Source organism: Sturnira hondurensis, unplaced genomic scaffold (assembly GCF_014824575.4).
Source record: "Sturnira hondurensis isolate 20B ecotype Veracruz unplaced genomic scaffold, ASM1482457v3 Scaffold0020579, whole genome shotgun sequence".
NCBI lineage: Eukaryota > Metazoa > Chordata > Mammalia > Chiroptera > Phyllostomidae > Sturnira > Sturnira hondurensis.
In genome coordinates this window covers 1,649,827-1,671,700 of record NW_028093210.1, presented here as the reverse complement: position 1 = coordinate 1,671,700, position 21,874 = coordinate 1,649,827, and the positions used below count along the sequence as shown (strand labels likewise).

Sequence of the window (21,874 nt, the reverse complement as noted above, 5' to 3'; positions counted from 1 at the left end):
CTGTCAAAGGGAGGCTGAATCAGGTATCAATCTAAACTGCACTCTAGAGAGAACAGAGAAAGACAAGGTCTCAAAAGGCGAAAAACACCAGATGTAATTCTTTCACACAAATGAAGGATCCCTGGCTGGGTAACTAGTTCTTGGTTAGTTTCAATATGCAAATGAGGAACTGGAAAACTAGGAGGAGAAGGTAAAGTCCATGTACAGGGGTATATCCATACAGCAGTTTTTCAAGGCTGTTTATCACTCAGCCTTGAGGTGAGTTTAGCAACACATTTAGCAACTGAATAGCAGCGCTGGGAAGTGAGGCACGAGATGTCCATAGGCCCTACTTCCTCATTAGCCTCCTTACTCTATTTTAAGTGATTCTCTTAGCAATGCTTACCCCATTTTCTCCACCATCAGTGTTGAGTGTAACATTTCTATGAGAGTTTCTTTTATTATTCTGTGGCCTAATGCTTGAGAATATAAACAATGAAGCAAGATTGCTTAGATCTCACAATTCCGGGCAGGCTGATTGGGCAAGTCACTTAACTTCTTTGTGTTCCAGAGGGAATGGTAATAGTCCTTAATTCCTAGGTGTGTTAGAAGGATTGAGTGAGCTAATGCACATTAAGTGCTTAGACTATAAAGGGTCTGGCCCACCTGGTTTCATGAATAAAATGTGCTATCAAATAAGGTAATTATAACTCCTTTACCATCTATTCAGTCACAAATGTTTTTGTTCATTTGATTTAGCCATCATTTATTAAACATTTTCAAAGTAAACTTTGACTTAGTTCTAAGAACTGAAATTTTACAAAATGCATTATCTTGTGCATTTTACAACAAGAATTTTGCATTTTTAAACTATTTATTTATTTTTTTATAAATATGAGCACACACCACCACTCTAATAAAACACAAATACGGGCCTTATGTCATTTAAACTTCTCATAATAAATAGTGTTACATTTTGTTGGCTTTATACATTTCTCTTTGTGATCACTTTGAGTAGAAAACGGCTTTGCATGCAACTGGAGTATTGTGTGAGATTTCCCACAACTTGGTGAATATGTGATTTCATTCACTGAAACTAATCCTGTGGTAAGAGCTGAGGAATTAAATATCTGATAAAATTATTAACTCGGAACAAAATACCATGTAAACTTTGAAAGGCTGACTAGCTGTCATTATTATTAATTATGCATTTCTCTAGTGATAGGCTGTCAGGTTGCTGCTATGCATTATACTATTTAAAATATTATAACAGTTTTTTTTTAATCAGCTGCTAACACTACACAGGTCATCCTTGTTATTTTGTAGCCATAATGTTTATTTCATTGTTTCTACTGACAAAACTTCAGTTTTTAAAAGAATCTTGGCAAATGTCCTCAGGAAGAACATATTTAGGGAAAGAATATCTGATGACCTTGAACTTTTATGTTATAATAGAAACTTGGTTCTGTAAATAATCAATAGATAAATGATAATTTATCATGATTTATGTTGAATTAAATAGTTCTTATTGCTAATGTAGTTCTATAATATAAAGCTAATAGGAATTGAGAAAGAAAAAATGGGTTGTTTATATATATATAATGTGTGTTTTTTGCTTTTTAAAATGCATGATCAGATTTATTTAGATCGTGAAATCTTTTTTTTAAATACCGTATGATCTCACCTTTAACAGGAAGCTAAACAACAAAATAAACAAGCAAGCAAAATATAACCAAAGACACTGAAATAGAGAACAGGCTGACAGTGACCAGAGGGGAGAGGGGAGGGAATTTCAGGGGAAATAGGGGAGGGATTTAGAGGAACATCTATAAAGGATACATGAACAACAACTGAGACAGGTGGAAATGGGAGGAGGGGGGGGGAGCATGGGGGTGGGATGGGATGGGAGTAATAGACAGAAAACTGTACTTGAAAAATAATTAAATAAAAAAATTGGGAAAAATATTTTTTAAGATTTTATTTATTTATCTTTAGAGGGGAAGGGAAGGAGAGAAGGAGAGAAACATCAATGTATGGTTGCTTCTCATGAGTCCCCTGCTGGGAACTGGCCTGCAACCCAGGCATGTGCCCTGACTGGGAATTGAACTGCGATCATCAGGTTCACAGGCCCGCGCTCAATCCACTGAGCTACACCAGCCAGGGCTAGATTATGAAATCTTGAAGTATTTAAACATTGAACTAAAGTTCCCACTCGGTGCATTTGTTATTGTTAGTGGCTTATTTTGTGTTTAACAAGACCTCATAAAATATATATTTATAAATGGGAATTCATTTTTCTTATATAAAAAGGGTGAGTAATGAATGTGTTTGTTGGCCTAATTACTATTTATTCACCTATAAAATTAATTGCCATATCTTGTAAAAAAGGTATAATATTGATAAGTATATTAAAACTTTTCTATGGGTTTATAGTCTCAAGAAGTTAATGTAAATGAAGAATACTGTATTAATTATAGTTTTCTAACTGTGCCAGGTTATTCCATAGATATTTCCTCAATTTTTAAAGGGATAACTGTAGCAATTGTTTAAGCTTTTTCTCATAAAGTGGATACTGTGGTTATTAAGATTACATAATTACTGGCACTGACACCATTATGTTCATTAAGAATTCTATTACAGGGCAATGAGAAGTGATAAATGGAAAACAATCTGTGGTTATTTGGTATGGGACTAATTTTGTTACCTAGAAAGTGGCATGTTGTCACTTTTATATATGGTTCATTTATATATATTGTGTAATTTGTATGATCATTTTTAACACTGGTAACTATAAATACCAGTGAAATAGTTCACTTATTTATTATTGCTATTTTTTCTAACATTATTGTGAATATCACTTTGAAATTATATTTGAAGCATCTGAATGGTTTAATGGTATTAAGTGTAATCACATCAAAAACTACTTCTTTGCAATTAAGTTGCTTTTATTTCCCACTGAAAATAGTTAATTTTGTTTAGTGATTTTAAAAGTCTTTGAAAAAAATAAGTTACTTCATGTGACACTTCCGTTCATAGGTGTTATAAAAGGTATCATCTCTCTAGATCTCCTGACATTTAAAGCCAGGTGTTAGTGAAATGGTCGTTTTGAAACTTCACTGAGATCATATATCAAAAGAACCAGTTGCAGGCTCTTAAGATGGAATGATTGCAGGTTTTGTCCAAATGAGCAAGTTGAATTTTTATTTGAGAAAGAAATGCTTAAAACACCCTCTTTCTTTAGAAGAGACCATGAATGCTGTTATGTTCAATTGCACTGTAGCTGTTTTTCTTGGTCCAGTGGCATCAAATGACAATGTAGTAATAAGTATATATTAAGTATAGAATACAAAAATACTATATGTAAAATAAAATATAATGTATATGATGTAATATTAATGGCTCTGTATATATTCAAAAATATCTGCCCTATTTATTTTGTTTTGACAATTTCAAAGATATTTATAATTTAATTCGACAACTGCATTTCTCACTTACTTTGGGAAATCTAGTTATTCTTTTTTACTTTCACATGATAGATATGTACCCCAAGCAAATATAACAGTGTAATGTAATTTCATCATGGCTCATTTCACTAAAGTAGCCATGATGACACACATATCTATATGTAGACTTGTATCTAAGGACTAAGCAGGCAATAGTGAAAAAGACACATTTTCCAAACTTTTTTTTCAAAAATATATTTTTCTATTCATTTCTTAGAGAGAGGGGAAGGGAGGGGAAGGAAGAGGGAGAGAAGCATCAGTCTGTGCTTGCTTCTCATGCACCCCACACTGGGGACCTCGCCTGCAACCCAGGCAAGTGTACTGACTGGGAATCAAACTGGTGACCGTTTGGTTCTCAGGTTGTCACTCAATCCATTGAGTCACACCAGCCAGGGTTAATGTTTCTAGTTTTATGGAGATTATAGTTTCATTGAACTAAACCATATTATGTATGAATGAACAAACAAATCTATTTACCAACAAAAGAAATATTGAAGGAATGAGAAAATATCAAATATAAGAAACAATGCCCAAAAGAAGAAAGACAAACATAGTAAGAGAAATTATGATAGCAGTCAATAAAGTGAGCCAAAGTCATCTACAACGACTCAGGTTGTTAAGTTTACATATTTTGTTAAAAGAACTAATCCCGAGCGTTGTTTGCTTTCAATATTTGCCCAAGTTTGCTGATACAGGGAATCATCTGGAGTCTTTATTAAAAACAGAATCCTTGGCCCCAATCTGACCTTGTGAGTGAGTATTTCCTGGAGAATCCTAAAGCCTCTACTATTCCTGGCCCAGAATCACTTGGAAAGCAAGAAGCACCTACATACGATAAATCCTGCATGGCGGAGATAAGGATTATCTGACGGATATCCACAGTCTACTGGGCCAGTTTTTGACCTGTGGAATCAAATTTAAGATACATGTATTTTTAAAACTTGTATGTAAGTACATCTCAATGCATTATTCATGGGGGGGGTGACTTTTGCCCCATGGGGCAAAATATATAAAAGAAGTGCTGAGGAGGATTTCACACGTTCATAGAATTTTATAAACCGAAAGGATCTCAATATTGTCTTACATTTCTCAAAGCTTTCAGACTTAAAATATAGGTAGAGAAGTCAAATAAATGGACATACATTTTTTGGGATTTTTTCTTATACAAGTATCCAATAATTGATTCTATCAATAATTTATTTTTGCCAAGAAAAACAGCATTGGGTACAGAGAATGATGAGTGATATTTTCTTATTCTATTTAACACAGTTAAGTTTGATGTTTACATCAGGTTACTCCCTTTAAAGCGTGAAGCCAATATTACTCTATACTAAGTGAACTATTGATCATTTAATTAACACTTTTTGCTCATTAAAAATGTTATGGCTAGCAAGGATGTTTACCTATGATTATTAATGTAGACTTGTAAAATCTACTGTATGTAAAAAATAAGAACATCTTATCTGTATAGGTACTTTGCCTTTTGATATTATCCAGAATTTAGAGCAGTGCCAAGTTTAGAAAAGAGGCAAATAAATTTGATTGATTTTGGTTGAAAGGATTAAGAAGTTATGGAGCATCCATTACAAAAATCTTAAAACAGTTACCTAGTATTTTCCAGTTATATTGGTATTAAAACAGTATTCATTCAGTTCCACCCTGTACCTGATGTTGTACATATCAAATCAAATTCAACTTTACAAAACTACGGTATTTGTATTACTGTTTTTATTTTGCAGATAGAAAGTACATTCATATGTACACACAGCTATAAAACAGCCTTCTGCCAAAGGATTTGGAGCCAATTCTGTTTGATATCAGAGCTACCTGTGCCCTGGCACTCTTTCTGTCTGGGGACACTGCCTTCCATTAGGTTTCTGTATTTGAAAAGTTAAGAAAAAATGCTGTTTTATATAATGGATAACAGGGTGTTGAAAATCATTGCTTGTGCCCGTGAGATGTTAGAGATATCTACATTATTATATCACTATCAATAAGCCGAAGAGCCCTAACTGAAGTGTCTCAGTGGATTGAGTGCTGGCCTGCAAACCAAAGGGTCACTGGTTCGAATCCCAGTCGGGGCACATGTCTGGGTTGTGGGCCAAGTCCCCAGTAGGGGGCGAGAGAGAGAGGCAACCACACATTGATGTTTCTCTCCCTCTCTTTCTCCCTCCCTTCCCCATCTTTTCAAAAATAAATAAATGCAATCTTTTTTAAAAGTCAGAGATAGAGTTTAGCAATTCTTTAATCACTAGACATATATAGTGGAATTGAAATAAGTGGTTGGTGGATGCTGGGAGCCACAGTTGGGGAGGGAGGTTACAGATAAGTATGGTAAAGAAGCTAGAATGGTCTGTGTGATAACTAATCAGAGCCGGTGACATAAGTACCTAATGTTTAACTTAAAATATATACATTTTTATATATTTAGAGTTATTATAGGAATGTTTATAAACATACATAAGTTAATATAGGTGTATTTATTTTCTGGCTGTGTCAGCTGAAAGATCCAAGAAGCAATGACACTCCAGGAGCAAGGAATATACCTGTTGTCCAGGTGTTGGTTTATAACAGCATTTTCCAAAAAGAGAAACTGGTGCTACTAGGAAAAATAACTGCCTTTAAGGATGAGCCAGTAAATGAGCATAATGAACGTGGAGAAGTTGATGTTATAGTGCTGGAAAGTATGGAAGTAATATCTGAATCAGACAAACTCACAATTATGGGAATCCATTAAAGAGATATAAGAACCATGGCCTGGCTGGTATAGCTCAGTGGATTGAGTGCAGGCCTGTGAACCAGATGATTGCAGTTCGATTCCCAGTCAGGGCACATGCTTGGGTTGCAGGCCAGTTCCTGGCAGGGGACCCATGAGAGGCAACCCTACATTGATATTTCTCTCCCTCTCTCCTTTCCTTCCCCTCTAAAGATAAATTAATAAAATCTTTAAAAAAAGAGAGATATAAGAACCAACTGAAAGAATATTCAATGATTAAGGTTAATAGTTTGACTAACAAAATAAATTACTAGATTAGAAACCAAATTGTAAGAATATCCATACTGATATAAATAAATTAATAAATAAATAAGAGAAAATAGACGCATGCCTTTTGTAGAAGAATTCCAAATAATTTATCCAGAAACTCTAGCCTCAGGGAGGTAAAGCATGACTCTCTGTCCCTCAAGTGTGGCAACAGATAGTGACTTCCTTCCAAAGAACACAGCAGAGAAAACTGGAGAAAAGAGTAACTTCACAGTGGAGATAACAGATCAATGCGATTGTACATGATCAAGGTTAACATGCCAGTGATTGGTTATGTTGACAGTGTGCATCCTTGACATGATGTCATGAAAACACACTTCACCTCAATCGTTTTCTCCCTGCAAAGCTAACTAAACTAAATCTAATCGTGAGAAAAACATCAAATCAATCCCAATGGAGAGATAGGCTACAAAATGCCTGACCAGTATGCCTCAAAGTTGTCAAAGTCATCAAATTGAGCCAGGTTTGAGGAACTAGTATAGCTAAGAGGAGCCTAAGGAGACTTGATGACTAAATGTAGTATAGTATGCAGCATGGGGTCCTGGGGCAGAAAAAGAATAATGAGTAAAAACTAAGGAATTCTAAATAAAGTATGGACTGAGGTCCATATTATTAATAATAATGCATCCACGTCGATTCATCGATGGTGACAGATACGCACTGTTGTAGGGTGTTCCGTTTGAGGACATCTAGGTATGGGTACATGGCAGCTATCTGCACCATCACTGTGATCTTCTGAAAATATAAACCTATGTTAAATTTTAAGTTTAAGAAAAATCAAGGAGAGAAACTAATCCGTCAACAGTGGGAACTGTTACCAGCCCAAAGGATGGTAATTTTGATTATTATGCTGGTACTCAAAGGTCAGCTCCAGTAGAAAAACTGCAATACGGATATAATTTAGAATGTTTCCACATATGCAAAAGATAAAGCTCAAAAGTTATGTAAATTACCTTGTTTTATTCACAACTTGATTCCTTTAGTATTTTTTGCTTCTTCTTACACGAGGAAAGTTAACAGTTTTACTTCGTAAGCCAAAATGTTCTATGCCATCATTCTCATTTTGTTCCAGGCTTACTTAATAGAAGTTTGAGTGGGTGAAGAATCAGCAAACTGTATCAATGAGCAAAGCAAATATGATATATTAAACATGCTCTTGATATTGAGGAATTTGGCTACAGTTATTTTAGTGCATTCGATTCTGTAAAGCACCATGTGGTAGGGGAGGAATGCTGCCACTCCCAATCTGTACATCATCATTATGTCCCCAGGACCTGTCAGTGTCCCCACTTTGAGCAGCTTTTACCCAGATGACACGGAGATGGTCTTGCCAGAGAGGACATTATTCCTGAACTACTCTGAGCTGAGATGTGGTCTTCTCTCCTGATTCTGAATCATTTTTATTTTTATTTTTATTTTTATTTTTTTGAAAAGTATACAAGGATTATTTATTTTATTTTTATTTTAATTGAAGAATTACCCTGGATTTCCCAATAATCTATCCTTAATTTATTTTGATTATATAAATTATGCAATATCCTGATGAGCTGCCTGTCTCCCTTGCCTCTGGGGATATTGTGTTCTGTTAATTTCTGTAGCTCTCTATAGGTTAAGTGCCCCTGGTAGCTGACTATCCATTTACTATTATATTGTACCCACTTTGTTTCTTTTTTTAAATTTTAATTTTGATTTAATTCTTGTTCAAGTACAGTTTTCTGTCTTATATTCCCAGCCCTGCCCCCCCCAGTGCCCCCACCTCCCTCCCATTTCCGCCCCCCGCCTTAGTTATTGTCCATGTGTCCTTTATACTTGTTCATGTGAGTCCATCCCCTTTTCCCCTATGATTCTCTCCCCTCTCCCCTCTGGACCCTGTCAGCCTGTTCCGTATTTGAGTGTCATTGGTCATATTTTGCTTGCTTGTTTGTTTTGTTGTTTAGATTCCTGTTAATGGTGATATCATATGGTATTTGTCTTTCACTGCCTGGCTTAATTCGCTCAGCATAATGCTTTCCAGTTCCATCCATGATGTTGCAAAGGGTAGCAGTTCCTTCTTCCTTTCTGCAGCATAGAATTCCATTGTGTAAATGTACCATAGCTTTTTGATCCAGTCATTTACTGATGGGCATCTAGGCTCCTCCCAACTCTTGGCTATCGTGAATTGTGCTGCTATGAACATCGGGGTGCATAGGTGAACCATTTTTAAAGAGCACTCTGTAGTCAACCCCTGAGAAAACCAAGTTTGGCAAACAACAATGTTATTAAATCAAGAAGTCTTTGATAGCTACATAATTTGTGTTTAACTTTGATGGATGTAAGTAAATAACAAAGTATTCCACTTCAGGCTGGTTAAGTGTGTGTTGATTCTTGTTTGATAGCTTTGCTCTAAAATGATTGATTATTTTATTAAATAATTGAGTAAGTTTTAAAATAAAACACAAATCCCCAACTAATAAAATCCTAATATATGAAACTAAGGTCAGACAAACTCAGTTTTGAATGATATGAGATGATGCATGTATTTTCCATTATTAATTCATGCATTTCACATATATTTATTAAATCTGTGTATTAAAAATAATTCTCTGGCTCTGGAAATATAACAGTGAATAAAACCAAATTAATATTTGCCTTCCTAGAGCATGCAAGTGAAATGCAACTTATGCATAGAAAGGTGGCAACTCCATTAAGTATTATAGGTGAAAACTAAGAATCGTCTAAGAAATGCAGCAGTCAAAAGGAGAATGTGGTAAACTAGTAACGTGAAGAAAGTTCAAGTCTTTGTCTGCATATTTACTAACATGATGCAATAAAAGTATAATAATAATGGGGAAGTCAGTGTAATTCATAATTCAAGACAATTTATAAAGCTAATAATGATCAAAGCACACTAAAAAATTCAGTGACTTCTCTAAGCCTCTATTACTGTTTCTACTTCAGTAAATTTGCAACTTTGCTATAAACACTTTGATAAACTAAAGGGTTCCATGTCTTACTTTTTCTTCTCTCTTGTCTTCTGGATGCTTTGTCCATGGTGCAGAGTATGGTGTGACTTGTCCTCACTAGGGAATCAATAGGGACTCTAAGTCTATGCCACAATGTGACTGGGAAAAATGCTGATCTATTACAACTTCCCTGGGAGTAAACAAGCTGCAATTTCAAAACTACCTGTAGCCCTGACTGGTGTAGCTCAGTGAACTGAGTGTCAGCCTGCAAACCAAAAAGTCACACGTTCAATTTTCAGTTAGGACACATACCTGGGTTGTGGGCTATGTCCCCAGTAGGGGGTATGCAAGCGGTAACCTCACACTGATATTTCCCTATTTTTCTCCCCATGTTTCCCTCTCTAGAAATAAATAAATAAATAAATAAATAAATAAATAAATAAATAAATAAAATTTTTAAAAGAAGCTACTTGTAGATTATTTGGTCTTTATATGCCCACTATGTGTTATAACATTTTAGAATTTTTTTGTGGAATTGGATATATTAAAGAAAACAAAGTAAGACTGAAAATATGCATCATTTGGACCTAAATATCACAAAGGTCTGTGATTAAAATAATAAAAATACACATTAAAATATCAAAGTCTTCATCACCCTATTATAGGTATATAAAATATGAGAAAGTTAACTAATTTTTCTCTCTTACAGGTTATATGTCTTTTTATTTTAATTTTATTAAGAGGCATTCTTCACCCTTCAGTTTCATAGTTAAGTTTGTTGACAGTAATTTAAAAATTAGTTTTTTGTGTATCCCTTTCATTTCTTGAACATCAGTCACTCATTCCATACGTACTTATTGGCCGCTTCTCTGATCTAAGCACTGCTCTAAGTGTGGGGAGTCAGCAGTGAACAAAATAAACATATTCCTGCCTTCACAGAAATTACAGTCATCTTGAGAGGACTGAAAAAAAGCAAATTATAATTAAGATATGCATATTAGATGGTGTGCGTGCAAGAGCTAAGGAGAAAAATAAAACACTGAAGGAGCAGAGGGCATGGTGAGCTGAGAAGGGATGAGGCGAGTTACTTGCTCAGGTTGTAAAGTAGACACGGAGTCTCAGTGTGAAACCCGGAGGAGAGGGACAGAGCCCTGGAGAAGCACCTCTGAGTGAGGAATGTCAAGTGCAGTGGTCCTTAGCAGTACCTGAAGTGCCTGAGGGCTGAAGGCCTGGGCAGAGCTGCTGAAGAACCGCAACAGAGGATGAGGAGATGCATGTGGTGATCCTTATTTGAAATTCTGGGTTTGTGTTTTAGTCTTGATTAATTTTACACACATGTATATATACACACATATATATGTGTGTATATATACTTTTATGTAACTGTAGGTATTGAAATATGCATATAATTTAATTTTACTAGATGTCTGACACTATTCATAATGTTTTAATATAGGTGTGCCTGTGACTCTTGTTATACACTGCACATTATGGCTGACATCTTTAACATCACACACACACACACACACACACACATATATATATATACATTATAGCCAATATATATTGTATCACATATACATATCATTCTTAGTCCATGATAGCATTTTCTATGTCTTTTATAAAAGCTAAAGGCTGCAAAAATAAAGGCAATCTACATCAGAAAAATATTAGTCAACACTTCTTTTTTTAACATATTTATTTTTAGGCAGAGAGGGAGGAAGAGAGAAAAAGAGGGAGAGAAACAGTAATGTGTGGTTGTCTCTCATGTGCCCTCTACTGGGAACCTGGCCCACAACCCAGGCATGTGCCCTGACTGGGAATCAAACCAGCAACCCTTTGGTTCACAGGCTGGCACTCAATTCACTGAGCCACACCAGCCAGGGCATTAGTCAATACTCCTTTATGATGTCACAGCCAATGTCCATATAGGTCTCAGCAAGCTGTTAAAAATGGATGTTGAATGAAATATCCATGTGTTTGGAAATTTAAAATATCCAGACAAATGTGAAATAGCATATTTTTTTCTATTTTCATCGTAAATGTAGTCATTTAATAGACATTGGCAAATAACAATAGATACTATATTTGTTACTTGTCATGAATTATTTTTGGGAAATGTAAACAATAGAAAATGTTTATTTGTCACTTTTTTGAGATATACAAAATATTTTAAAATGTATTTTGAAGTAAAGCACACACTATATTTAATATATGAACTTAATAATAATTATAGGAACCATATGATACCAAAATAATAATTGATAAAAGAATCTTAAAATGTTAAAATGTAGTAATATAGATAATTATGTATCTAATAGAATAATGGCATGTATTATGCAGAATCCATCAATTTTAAAAACAGAAGATAAAATGGGTCATCCAAAACATCATTATTCTTTAAGAAAATGTAAAGTAATTCATTTATGTTTATAAACTTTTAGAAAACACAGACTTAAGATTCTATGTAACTCTAGTTTTATTACAGAAAATTCTCAGGATACTTAGTTGATTTATATTTGTAAAACATTTTACAATTTATAAATCATTTTATTATATAGAGAAAGTAAAAGAAAATTTATTTCTAGGTTAAAAAAATTTAATTATTTTGGATTTTTATTATAGTACATTCTAAGAATGCCAATATATGTTGCACACAGTTGTAATTTGGGGGTTCAGTTAATCATGCAGCTCTTTATTTATACTATTTTGCAGCCCCCTCTCCAGTGACCAATGTGAAAAAAGGGAAGATTGCAAAGAACAGCATCTCTTTGTCTTGGCAAGAGCCAGATCGCCCCAATGGAATCATCCTGGAGTATGAAATCAAATATTTTGAAAAGGTGGGACTAACACAATAAAGTATGCCCTCTCTCCTATTTTTCTGCATTTTAGCAACTGCGATTATCCAATTTGTAGAAAAACATGTTGCAATTTTGTGTGTAAATCAATGACAATCCATTCTGCAGTCATGATGATGGAGGCTAAGAGTGTACAGGAAGCACTCTATTTCTGCTCTTCGGCCTCCAAATAGTTTATGCTGCCTGGATACTGGCATATAGTCTACCTCACCTTAACTAGGTTTCACAGCATTAAGAGATGAAGTCATGGGACCTTTCAAAGTGCCACAAACACTCAAGTTGTTGACTTTCATTAGTAACTGAGGTGCAGGTCACAAAGAAGCAGGGGTAGAGCCCAGGGACCCTGCATAATACCTATACTGTGAAGGACGTATGAGCAGATAAGGTGTGCATGTCATGAATAATTTTCAAAAACCCATTACAAAGTCGAACATTGTAGCATAAAATTTATTTTAAAATAAATTGATTTTGCCCTGGCTGGTGTAGCTCAGTGGATTGAGCATGGGTTTGCCAACCAGGCGGTCGAGGTTCGATTCCCAGTCAGGGCACATGCCTGGGTTGCAGGCCAATTCCCGGCAGGGGGCCAGTTCCCAGCAGGGGATGCACAAGAGGCAACCATACATTGATGTTTCTCTTCCTCTCTCCTTCTCTTCCCCTCTAAAGATAAATAAATAAAATATTTAAAAATAAATAAAATGAATAAAATAAAATAAATTTACTTTTAGACTCCAAAATTAGAAGCATGTGCCTCACGTTCCCTCTCTTTTCTTAATGTCTTTGTCTTCCCTGAGTTGCCTCTTAGGTCTACTCTTACATGTTTTGTTATAATAGTATTTGAGGTCTGAGGGGAGTGATCATCCCTCGTTTTCTTTTCTGGATCCATAACCAAGCACGCTGTTAATAAAGGGAAAGTATACATGGAAACTAAAGATGAGTCTCTCATTTCTAAAGCTGGACACATTTATTTTGCTGAGATATGTAGCCACCATGAGTTTTCAACTTCCAGCCCATTTTACTGTGCTGTTTGTAGTCTGAATCTGAATAGCATACACCACTTAGAGCAACCTGAGTTCTAATACAGCACACTGAAAGAGGTGAGTGTCTAAAACAGCCTCTAATTGGACACTACTTGGAGTGTGTATCCTATGAAAATAGGAGTGGGAATGATTGTGGATATAATGCAGAGTATAAGATCCAAAGAGGAAAGCCACACTTACTCTCTTTCAGACTCACAGGTATCACCCTTTCCCTCTTAAGGGAGAGTGAGGAGAGTAAGAAGTCTAAAAACTTATTTTGTAGTACTTAGGAAATAGTCCAAGCTAGTACATTGGAAAAGAGAGGGGGAATACATGATTCTTGTTATGCTAATATAAAAATATCATTAAAAATGCTGATTTCAGCCCTGGGCTAGAATGGCTCAGTGGATTGAGTGCTGGCCTGCGAAGCAAAGGGTCACCAGTTCAATTCCCGCTCCGGGCACATGCCTAGGCTGTAGGCCAGGTACCTGCTAAGGGGTTCTCTAGAGGAAACCACACATTGATGTTTCTCTTACTCTCTTTTTCCTTACCTTCTCCTCTCTCTAAAAATAAATAAACACAATACTAAAAATGCAATTTCTTATTAATAAAAATTACTTAAAAACACAACATTTTACATGTATGTATGCACACAAGAGTGTAAGTATATTGAAATATTTAAATAACTCATCACATTATAGAATATGTATTTTCTTCCTTCCTTCTTTCTCTCTCTCTCTCTCTTTCTTTCTTTTTTTTTGATAATTCCCTGTGTGATGGTATAACAGAGTATAAAACAATAGGGTGTGAGGGGAGGGAAAAACAGGGCTTCTTAAATACTCTTTCTAGGTCTTGTATATCTATATAATGTTCATATATTGCTCTTATAAATAGATGCATAAACAAAACAGTATTACTTTTGAAATTACTGTTTTCTAATAACAATGGTAGTGTCACATGTCACTACTGGATCATTGGGGAACATAATGAAGATACTTATAAGATATTTCACAAAAAATACTTTATCAAATACTTTAGTTGACCAAAATTCTCTAAGATAGTACATCTGAGAAAAAACAATGTTGGGATATGGTTTATAGAGTTTATTATAAAAAACACATAACTTAAATCAAGTAAAATATTGTTATATTAATATCTCTTACCAGTCCCTGTTTACTCGAACTGAAGTGCAAATCCTACAGGTCCACAATTTAAACACAAGTTATATCCAAACATAACTTGTTAAATTAAAGATTATATTCATTATTCAAGTTTTATAAACTTGACTGCTGTGTACTAATGAAAAGCCAAAAAACTGTATCTATATATATGTACATATACATGAACATAGACTGAATTTTTGTAAATAGCCTATCTCCAAATTTATATTATAATTAAATTTGATTAAAAATATTGAATGCATAATGACATCTAAAAATACCTATACAACAAAAACTATACACTTGTGATTTTTGTGCCTTAAAACATCACATTTGTTATGATACTGTTCTGTTTGCCAGAAGAACAACATGCCTCTTACTGGTTTAAAGTCAAGGTGTCAGCCAGTCCATATTCCTTTCTGAAAACTTGAGGGGAGAATCCTGTTTCCTTGCCTTTTCCAACTCTAGTTTTCCTTTTTGTTTTTAAGAAAATTATCCCATTTTCCTTCTTATGAGAAAACTTTTATTGTTTTACTCTCCAGCATATGCAAGAGTCACACATATATATATAATATGGAAGCAAAGATTTATGTTTTTATGACACTTTAAGCTGCTATTAAAGAGTTACTCAACAAGTGGTGGAACAGAGTTCTTTTCTATTAATATGTCTTCTAATAAATGTTATTCATGTTGTGGAATTTTATTTATAGTTCAATTTATTTTAAAATCATAATTGATTTCAGTAAGACTTGGTTTTATATTTAATATTTTAAATATAATGATATATTAATTTATTTTATTGTCAGTATAACTCAAAGTAAGAATAATAATTTGGGAGAAAAAAGAGTTCTACACATATCTCCAATAAATAAGCAATAAGTTGCCTAGTTACATGACATACAGTCAGAGAAACCTTTTATATAGTATTGTTTGGGGAAGTTATTAATGCTTAGGTCAATATTTTTCATTTTATATTGAAGCTATTAAATTCCAGACCCTTTTGCCAAGCTAAATTATTGAGCATTCTAAGAAAATGCATGCAAAGTTTTGTTTTGTTTTTGTTTAACACTTTCAGAAGAGAAAAGGAGGATAATGAATTTTAATTCCACGTATTAAGAAGGGGTCCTGACAGGTTTCCAGAGTTCATTTTTGAACCTTCAGAATGACACCACCACTTTACTGGATGGCTCTGGGCCAGACACAGGTGGCAGCGCTTTCCAGGGCTCAGACATTTGCCAGCTGGCATTTCTGCCTACAATTGCCCTGCTCTAATAGAGGTCATTGGGCCTCTCTGCTCCTGCATGGTGATGGGCCCATTGCCATCTCTTAATTAAGGCAGAGACTAAGGGAAGCTGCCCCTTGGCAGGGTGTTAGCCAGCTGGCTTCTGCTGAGGCCCTCCCCTCCCTGCATGTGAAGAGTGTTTGCTAAGGAGCTGGGGAAATGTAGCTCATTTGCTCAGTGAGGGGGAGCAGGAAGGCAGCAAAAGCCACTTCACCAACCAAGGACTTGGCAGCCCATTGTCATGTAGCTGCAGATTTTAAAGAGGTGTGTATAGGGTCTGTGATATGTGATATAAGGAAATTAGAATAAAACAGTGATTGAAAGCAATGGAGGAGAGGCAAATTTTGGAAGGTATTTAGATAATTCAAAATCTGCATTTGTAGGTTTTGATCCCTTAGATATATGTTTAGCTAAGTTCCTTCAATAAAATAGTGTTCAACTCACTCTAAGAGACGATATATAGTGAGACCTGTGATAACAAACCACTGGGATATTAACACAGTGTTAACACATAAATCTGAATGTTGCATAATTTTGTGCAACTTATTTTAGAAACTGTATCGTTTCAAGGAGTTTTCCAGGTTCCTTGCAAATCTGTTTTTCCTTTTCTTCTTTTGACAACAGTATTGATTTGCAATTTTTTACAAAATACGCTACTTGTAGCCCTGGCTGGTGTAGCTCAGAAGACTGAGCCCGGGCTTGCAAACCAGACAATCGTGGTTTGATTCCCAGTCAGGGCACATGCCTGGGTTGCAGGCCAATTCCCAGCAGGGGACTCACAAGAGGCAACCATACATTGATATTTTTCTCCCTCTCTCCTTCCCTTCCCCTCTAAAGATAAATAAATTTTTTAAAAATCTTAAAAAAATAAAATAAAATAAATGTGCTATTTGTGACTTCATTAGTTAGGACTTCCAACCATGTAAGATTTTTTTTTGTTTTTCTTTTCCATAGAAAAAAATTTCATCATGCTGAAGGCTCAGATCAAATTTATTATAGAGATTTTGTTGAGTGCCATGTATATTATCTCCATCTCTCTCTATGTGCTCACGTGCTCTTCATGAATAATTTCATCCTGTTTTAAATGTCAAAATTAAAAGATGGAGCCACATAAAACTGGGGCCCGAGCTGCCTTGCCAGAGGAAAGGCCTTGCACACCTTGGGCCTGGAACCTTTGAAATGTTAAAACAGGACAAATAATAACCTTTGGAATAGGCCTAAAGCAATATTGTGTCCCAAAGAACACTTTGTAAAGATAACCAGAACACATATGACTATTGGTCTGATGACTACCAATCTGAAAATTAAAAAAAAAAAGTTTTAGAGTTGACATAACTTTGTTAGATTATTTGCATCAATAGAAATGCCTTCCTTCTATTGATGGAATTGCTCTTCTTCCTTTCTCATAATATCCCCTCACACTTGTCTCCTAATCAGAACAGTACTTGAGCTTCTGCCTGAATCAGTGCTTTACTGAATAGCTGTTCTTTGACTTCAAGTAAATGTTCATTGCTTCCCACTTTGAAGGGCTTTTTGTAGTTAACATATGAAAGAAAATACTGAGGATGAGTTGTGTACTCCCATTTACACACATACTTGAATTATGTGGCTGAAATTCTCACATGGATATTCCTGTGCTCTTTCATGAATAGAGCATCTTCTCTACATTATAAATGTTAATACTTTATGTAAAAATCATAACTATGAAATATATCAGAATTTTAACTTTAGTCTTGTCTAGAGTTCTCTAACTCAAATTCCCTTTAAAAAATTTGCAAATATTAGCAAACAGATATTTTATCATTTCTAACTAAAAATTACCACCTTAATCACAGCCAAACTGCAAAGTAAAGTACTATTGAGAAAGTCTTGCATATTCATTCACTCACAATCTTAGCCTACTCAGAACATCAGTAACCTCATTAGTTTATAGAAGCTATTTACCTCTTTTAAAGGAACACATCAAGATAATGCCTGCTTTTCTAATTCTGTCTCCTTAGCATGTAAAAGGGGCATTAGAGTAGGTGACAGAGGTCCATAAATGGAGAAAAGTACATTATTAGGTAAAGTTTTACAAGATATTTAATCATCTACTTTATTTTTATTTATAAAAGTTGTATATTCATATTACATGTTCGTTTTTATATTTAAGTATATTTTATTGATCAGGCTATTACAGTTGTCCCCATGTTCCCCTTTGTCCCCTCTGCACAGTGTCCATCTTACCTCCAGCATCTCCCCCCTTAGTTCATGGCCATGGATTGTACATATGAGTTCCTTGGCTTTTCCATTTCCCATACTACTCTTAACCTCCCCTTGTCTATTTTGTACCTACCAACTATGCTTCTTCTTCCCTGTACCTTTCCCCACTTACCTGCTTCCTCCCACCTGCTAATAGCCCCCCCATGTGATCTCAATTCTGTGATCCTGTTCCTGTTCTAGTTGTTTACTTGTTTGTTTTATTTTCTTTTTGTATTCAGTCATTGATAGTTGTGAGTTTGTTCTCATTTTACTATTCACAGTTTTGATCTTTTTTGTGAATAAGTACCATTAACATTTCATGTAATATTGGCTTGGTGATGATGAACTCTAGTTTTACCTTGTCTGGGAAGCAGTTTATCTGCCCTTCTATTCTCAATGATAGCTTTGCTGGGTAAAGTAATGTTGGTTGTAGGTCCTTGCTTTTTATTCCTTTGAATACTTCTTACCAGTCTTTTCTTGCCCACAAAGTATCCTTAGAGAAATCAGCTGACAGTTTTATGGGAACTCCTTTGTAGGTAACTCTGTGCTTTTCTCTCATTACTTTTAAGATTCTATTTTTACTTTTAACCTTTGGCATTGTAATTATGATGTGTCTTGGTGTGGTCCTCTTTGGGACCAACTTGTTTGGTACTCTCTGTGATTCATGTACTTGTATATTTCCTTCTCCAAATTAAGGAAGTTTTCTTTCATTTTTTCAAGTAAGTGTGTTTTTCAATTTCCTGCCCTTTATCTTCTCCTGGCATCCCTATCATTTGGATGTTTGCATAATTGGAGATGTCCCAGAGCCTTCTTCATTCTCTTCTTGTTTTTTTTTTTAATTCTTGTTTCTTCATTTTGTACAGGTTGATTATTTATTTCTTCCTTATGTTCCAAACTGTAGTTTGAAACCTGGCTTCCTTCCTTCACTGTCGGTTTCCTGCGAATTTTTCTTTGATTTCTTTACTGTAGTCCTCATTTCTTCACTTATGTGTTTGCCATGGTCAAAAGATTCTCTGAGCATCCTTATCACCAGTGTTTTGAACTCTACATCTGATAGGTAGGCTATCTCTGTTTCACTTAGCTCTTTTTCTCAAGTATTGTTCTGTTCTTTCATTTGGGTCATATTTCTTTTTCTCCTCAATTTGGAATCCTCCCTGTGTTTGTGTCTGTGTATTAGGTAGAGGTTCTCTCACCCCCTTTCTTGACATACCTATTAGATTGTAAGGGGCAGAGCCTTAGGTATTTGCCAGTGTAGGGCAACCCTCTTAACCATTTTATGGTGCTATATATGGGGGAGGGATCAAAGAGCGAACAATGCTTTTTGGTCGCTCTTGCCACATTTGCACTCACTGCCCCCACTTCTGGTATGTCACTGACACCCTTCTAGCTGCTACCCTGGTGCTGAGTTCTAGAATGGGTGCATAAGTTCGCGCAAGTTCAAGGACTGTGTGGGTCCTTTAAACAGACTCTCCTGTGAGACTGGCAGTTTCTTCTGCCACCTTAATCCTCACTGGTTTTTATAGCCAGAAGTTATGAGGCTTTACTTTCCAGGTGCTGGAACCCTGGGCTGCACAGATTAGCCTGGGTCTGGGGTCATTTGCTTGCCAGGTGCTCCCCACTATTTTTATCTGCCATGTGTGAGTGTGGGTGAATATATCTTCTTTAAATTTTTGGTTACTGGACTTCCATACAGTTCAATTTTTCTGGTAGCTCTGGTTGTTTTCTCTTTTGAAGTTATTTATGATGTTTCTGATGGCTGTGCAAGGAGATAAAATGTGTCTACATACACTTCAATCTCGACTGAAAGTAATTATCTACTTTCAATCCTTTGGAAGATTCTTTAAAAATCCTAAACACTTTAAAGATTAGGTACTATATTAATCTTTGTGCTAACAAATATAAAGATCAATTGTTTGCATGGAATTAATCAGGAAACCTATTTGAATTAGACATTAGACCAGTATTAGAAATTATACTCATTAAGAAGGAAGTTAGAGTCCCTGGCTGGTGTAGCTCAGTGGATTGAGCGCAGGCCTGTGAACCAGAGGATCGTGGTTCAATTCCCAGTCAAGGCACATGCCTGGGTTGCAGGCCAGTTCCCAGCAGGGGACTCACGAGAGGCAACCATACATTGATATTTCTCTCTCTTTCTCCTTCCCTTCCCCTCTAAAGATAAATAAATAAAATCTGTTTAAAAAAAAGAGAGAAGTTAGAATATACCTAAACCACAAATAATTTTATATGTTTGATGATATTCAATGATGAATAATAAAACTGCCATAAAAGAATGTTTATAAGAGTATTTTACATTGTAATGGTGGTAGTATGCATAGATAGAAGCTGACTTGATGTGTCAAATTATTAAAAAATTAAAATTGTAATTATGACAAAACACATATTTTAGTTTAGTGAGTGTTTTCATATGCATTATCTATTTTATTTTTACAACATTTCTGAGAATATCCAGACATTAATTATCTACCCTAATTTTACTGAGTTAAAGCTGGAGATAAAAATTAGAATGGACTGGCTGTGTTTTAGCAGGTGATTTCAGTGTTCTCATCAAAGTAATGCATGTGGCATGCTGCGATTGATTGTAGACTTCAAGGGAGAAGGAGTGTGGTTTGCTTTCATTTTGCATTTGAATAGCACTGTGAAGGTTAAATAATAACCGTATTCCTTATAGATTGCTTGAGAAATGAATTTTATATCCTTGTTTTTAGTAATTTTTCTCTTAGGATAAAAAAGACTTTACATGTTATTTCCATTAGATTTTTTTAAAAGATTTTATTTATTTATCTTTAAAGAAGAAGGGAAAGAGGTAGAAAAACATCAATGTATGGTTGCCTCTCATGCACCCCCTGCTGAGAACAGGCCTGGAACCCAGGCACGTGCCCTGACTGGGAATCGAGCTGTGATCCTTTGGTTCGAAGGCCCACACTCAATCTACTGAGCTACACCAGCCAGGGCAGATCTAAAAAACAGAAAAATCAATGCATGGCTCTATTTGTAAACACAAAATTCCCTGAAATGTTTTGAAAACGATGGTTTACAATACATCAATCAAGTTATTGTAATTAAAGGGCAATTCTTTAAAAAAAAGATAAAGGAATGTGTAACCAATACTTTAATTTATCCTTTAATTTCCATCAAATTAGATAGAAAGAATGATGTATTAGATATGGAAACTCCTTAAGGGAGAGACAAGCTTAGTCAAGAATTCACAGAGAAAAATATGCAGGAGAAGATTCAAAACAGGGACTGTGTGCTCCAAATTTTTATAAATCTAAGATTTTATATTCATCATAGTAACTTCAGAGACACAAGGAGTTACAGGTGTTAGCCTAGACTCTACCCAGCAATCACAATAGAACAGTTCCTCTTTTGTATATTTCCAAACTATCTTTCCAATGATTTTGTTTGTCCTCTATCTCCATTCACTACTCACTTAAAAAGGTTCCAAATTAGTAAAATAATGTTTTTTAAATGAAAAAAATTGCTCATATACATTTTTAAAAATACTCATTTAGACTTAAGAGACTGAAATGAAAGTTCTCCAGTGAAGTTCTCATTCCTTCTGCCAAGCCCTTCATATGATTTTGGATCAAGTTCACTAAAGATATAAAGCGTGAGTCTCACCTGGCAGTCTATGGGGCACTGTCACCTCTTTCTATGAACAGACAGCATGTTCAATATGCTCCAGTAGGACATTTTTATGATATAAAGAAGCACAAAACAACAGTACTAAAATAGAGTATGTAAAATAATTTATCTCCTTCAAAATGTATTTTAAATTTGCAAATTTATTTTTGCCAAAGGTGAATATGATAGAGGACAGATGACAGATGAT

The 21,874-nt window shown here is 35.1% G+C and overlaps 1 protein-coding gene across 2 annotated transcripts in view; it reads left to right on the top strand.

The window, feature by feature from the left end:
• Window positions 1-21,874, top strand: part of EPHA5 (EPH receptor A5) — a 333,428-nt gene that overhangs the window by 219,068 nt on the left and 92,486 nt on the right. For both annotated transcript variants that reach the window (XM_037029906.1, XM_037029905.1), the window contains exon 6: window positions 12,183-12,307. In XM_037029906.1, coding sequence (XP_036885801.1) covers window positions 12,183-12,307 — 125 coding nt within the window. The remainder of the gene's footprint in view (window positions 1-12,182; window positions 12,308-21,874) is intronic.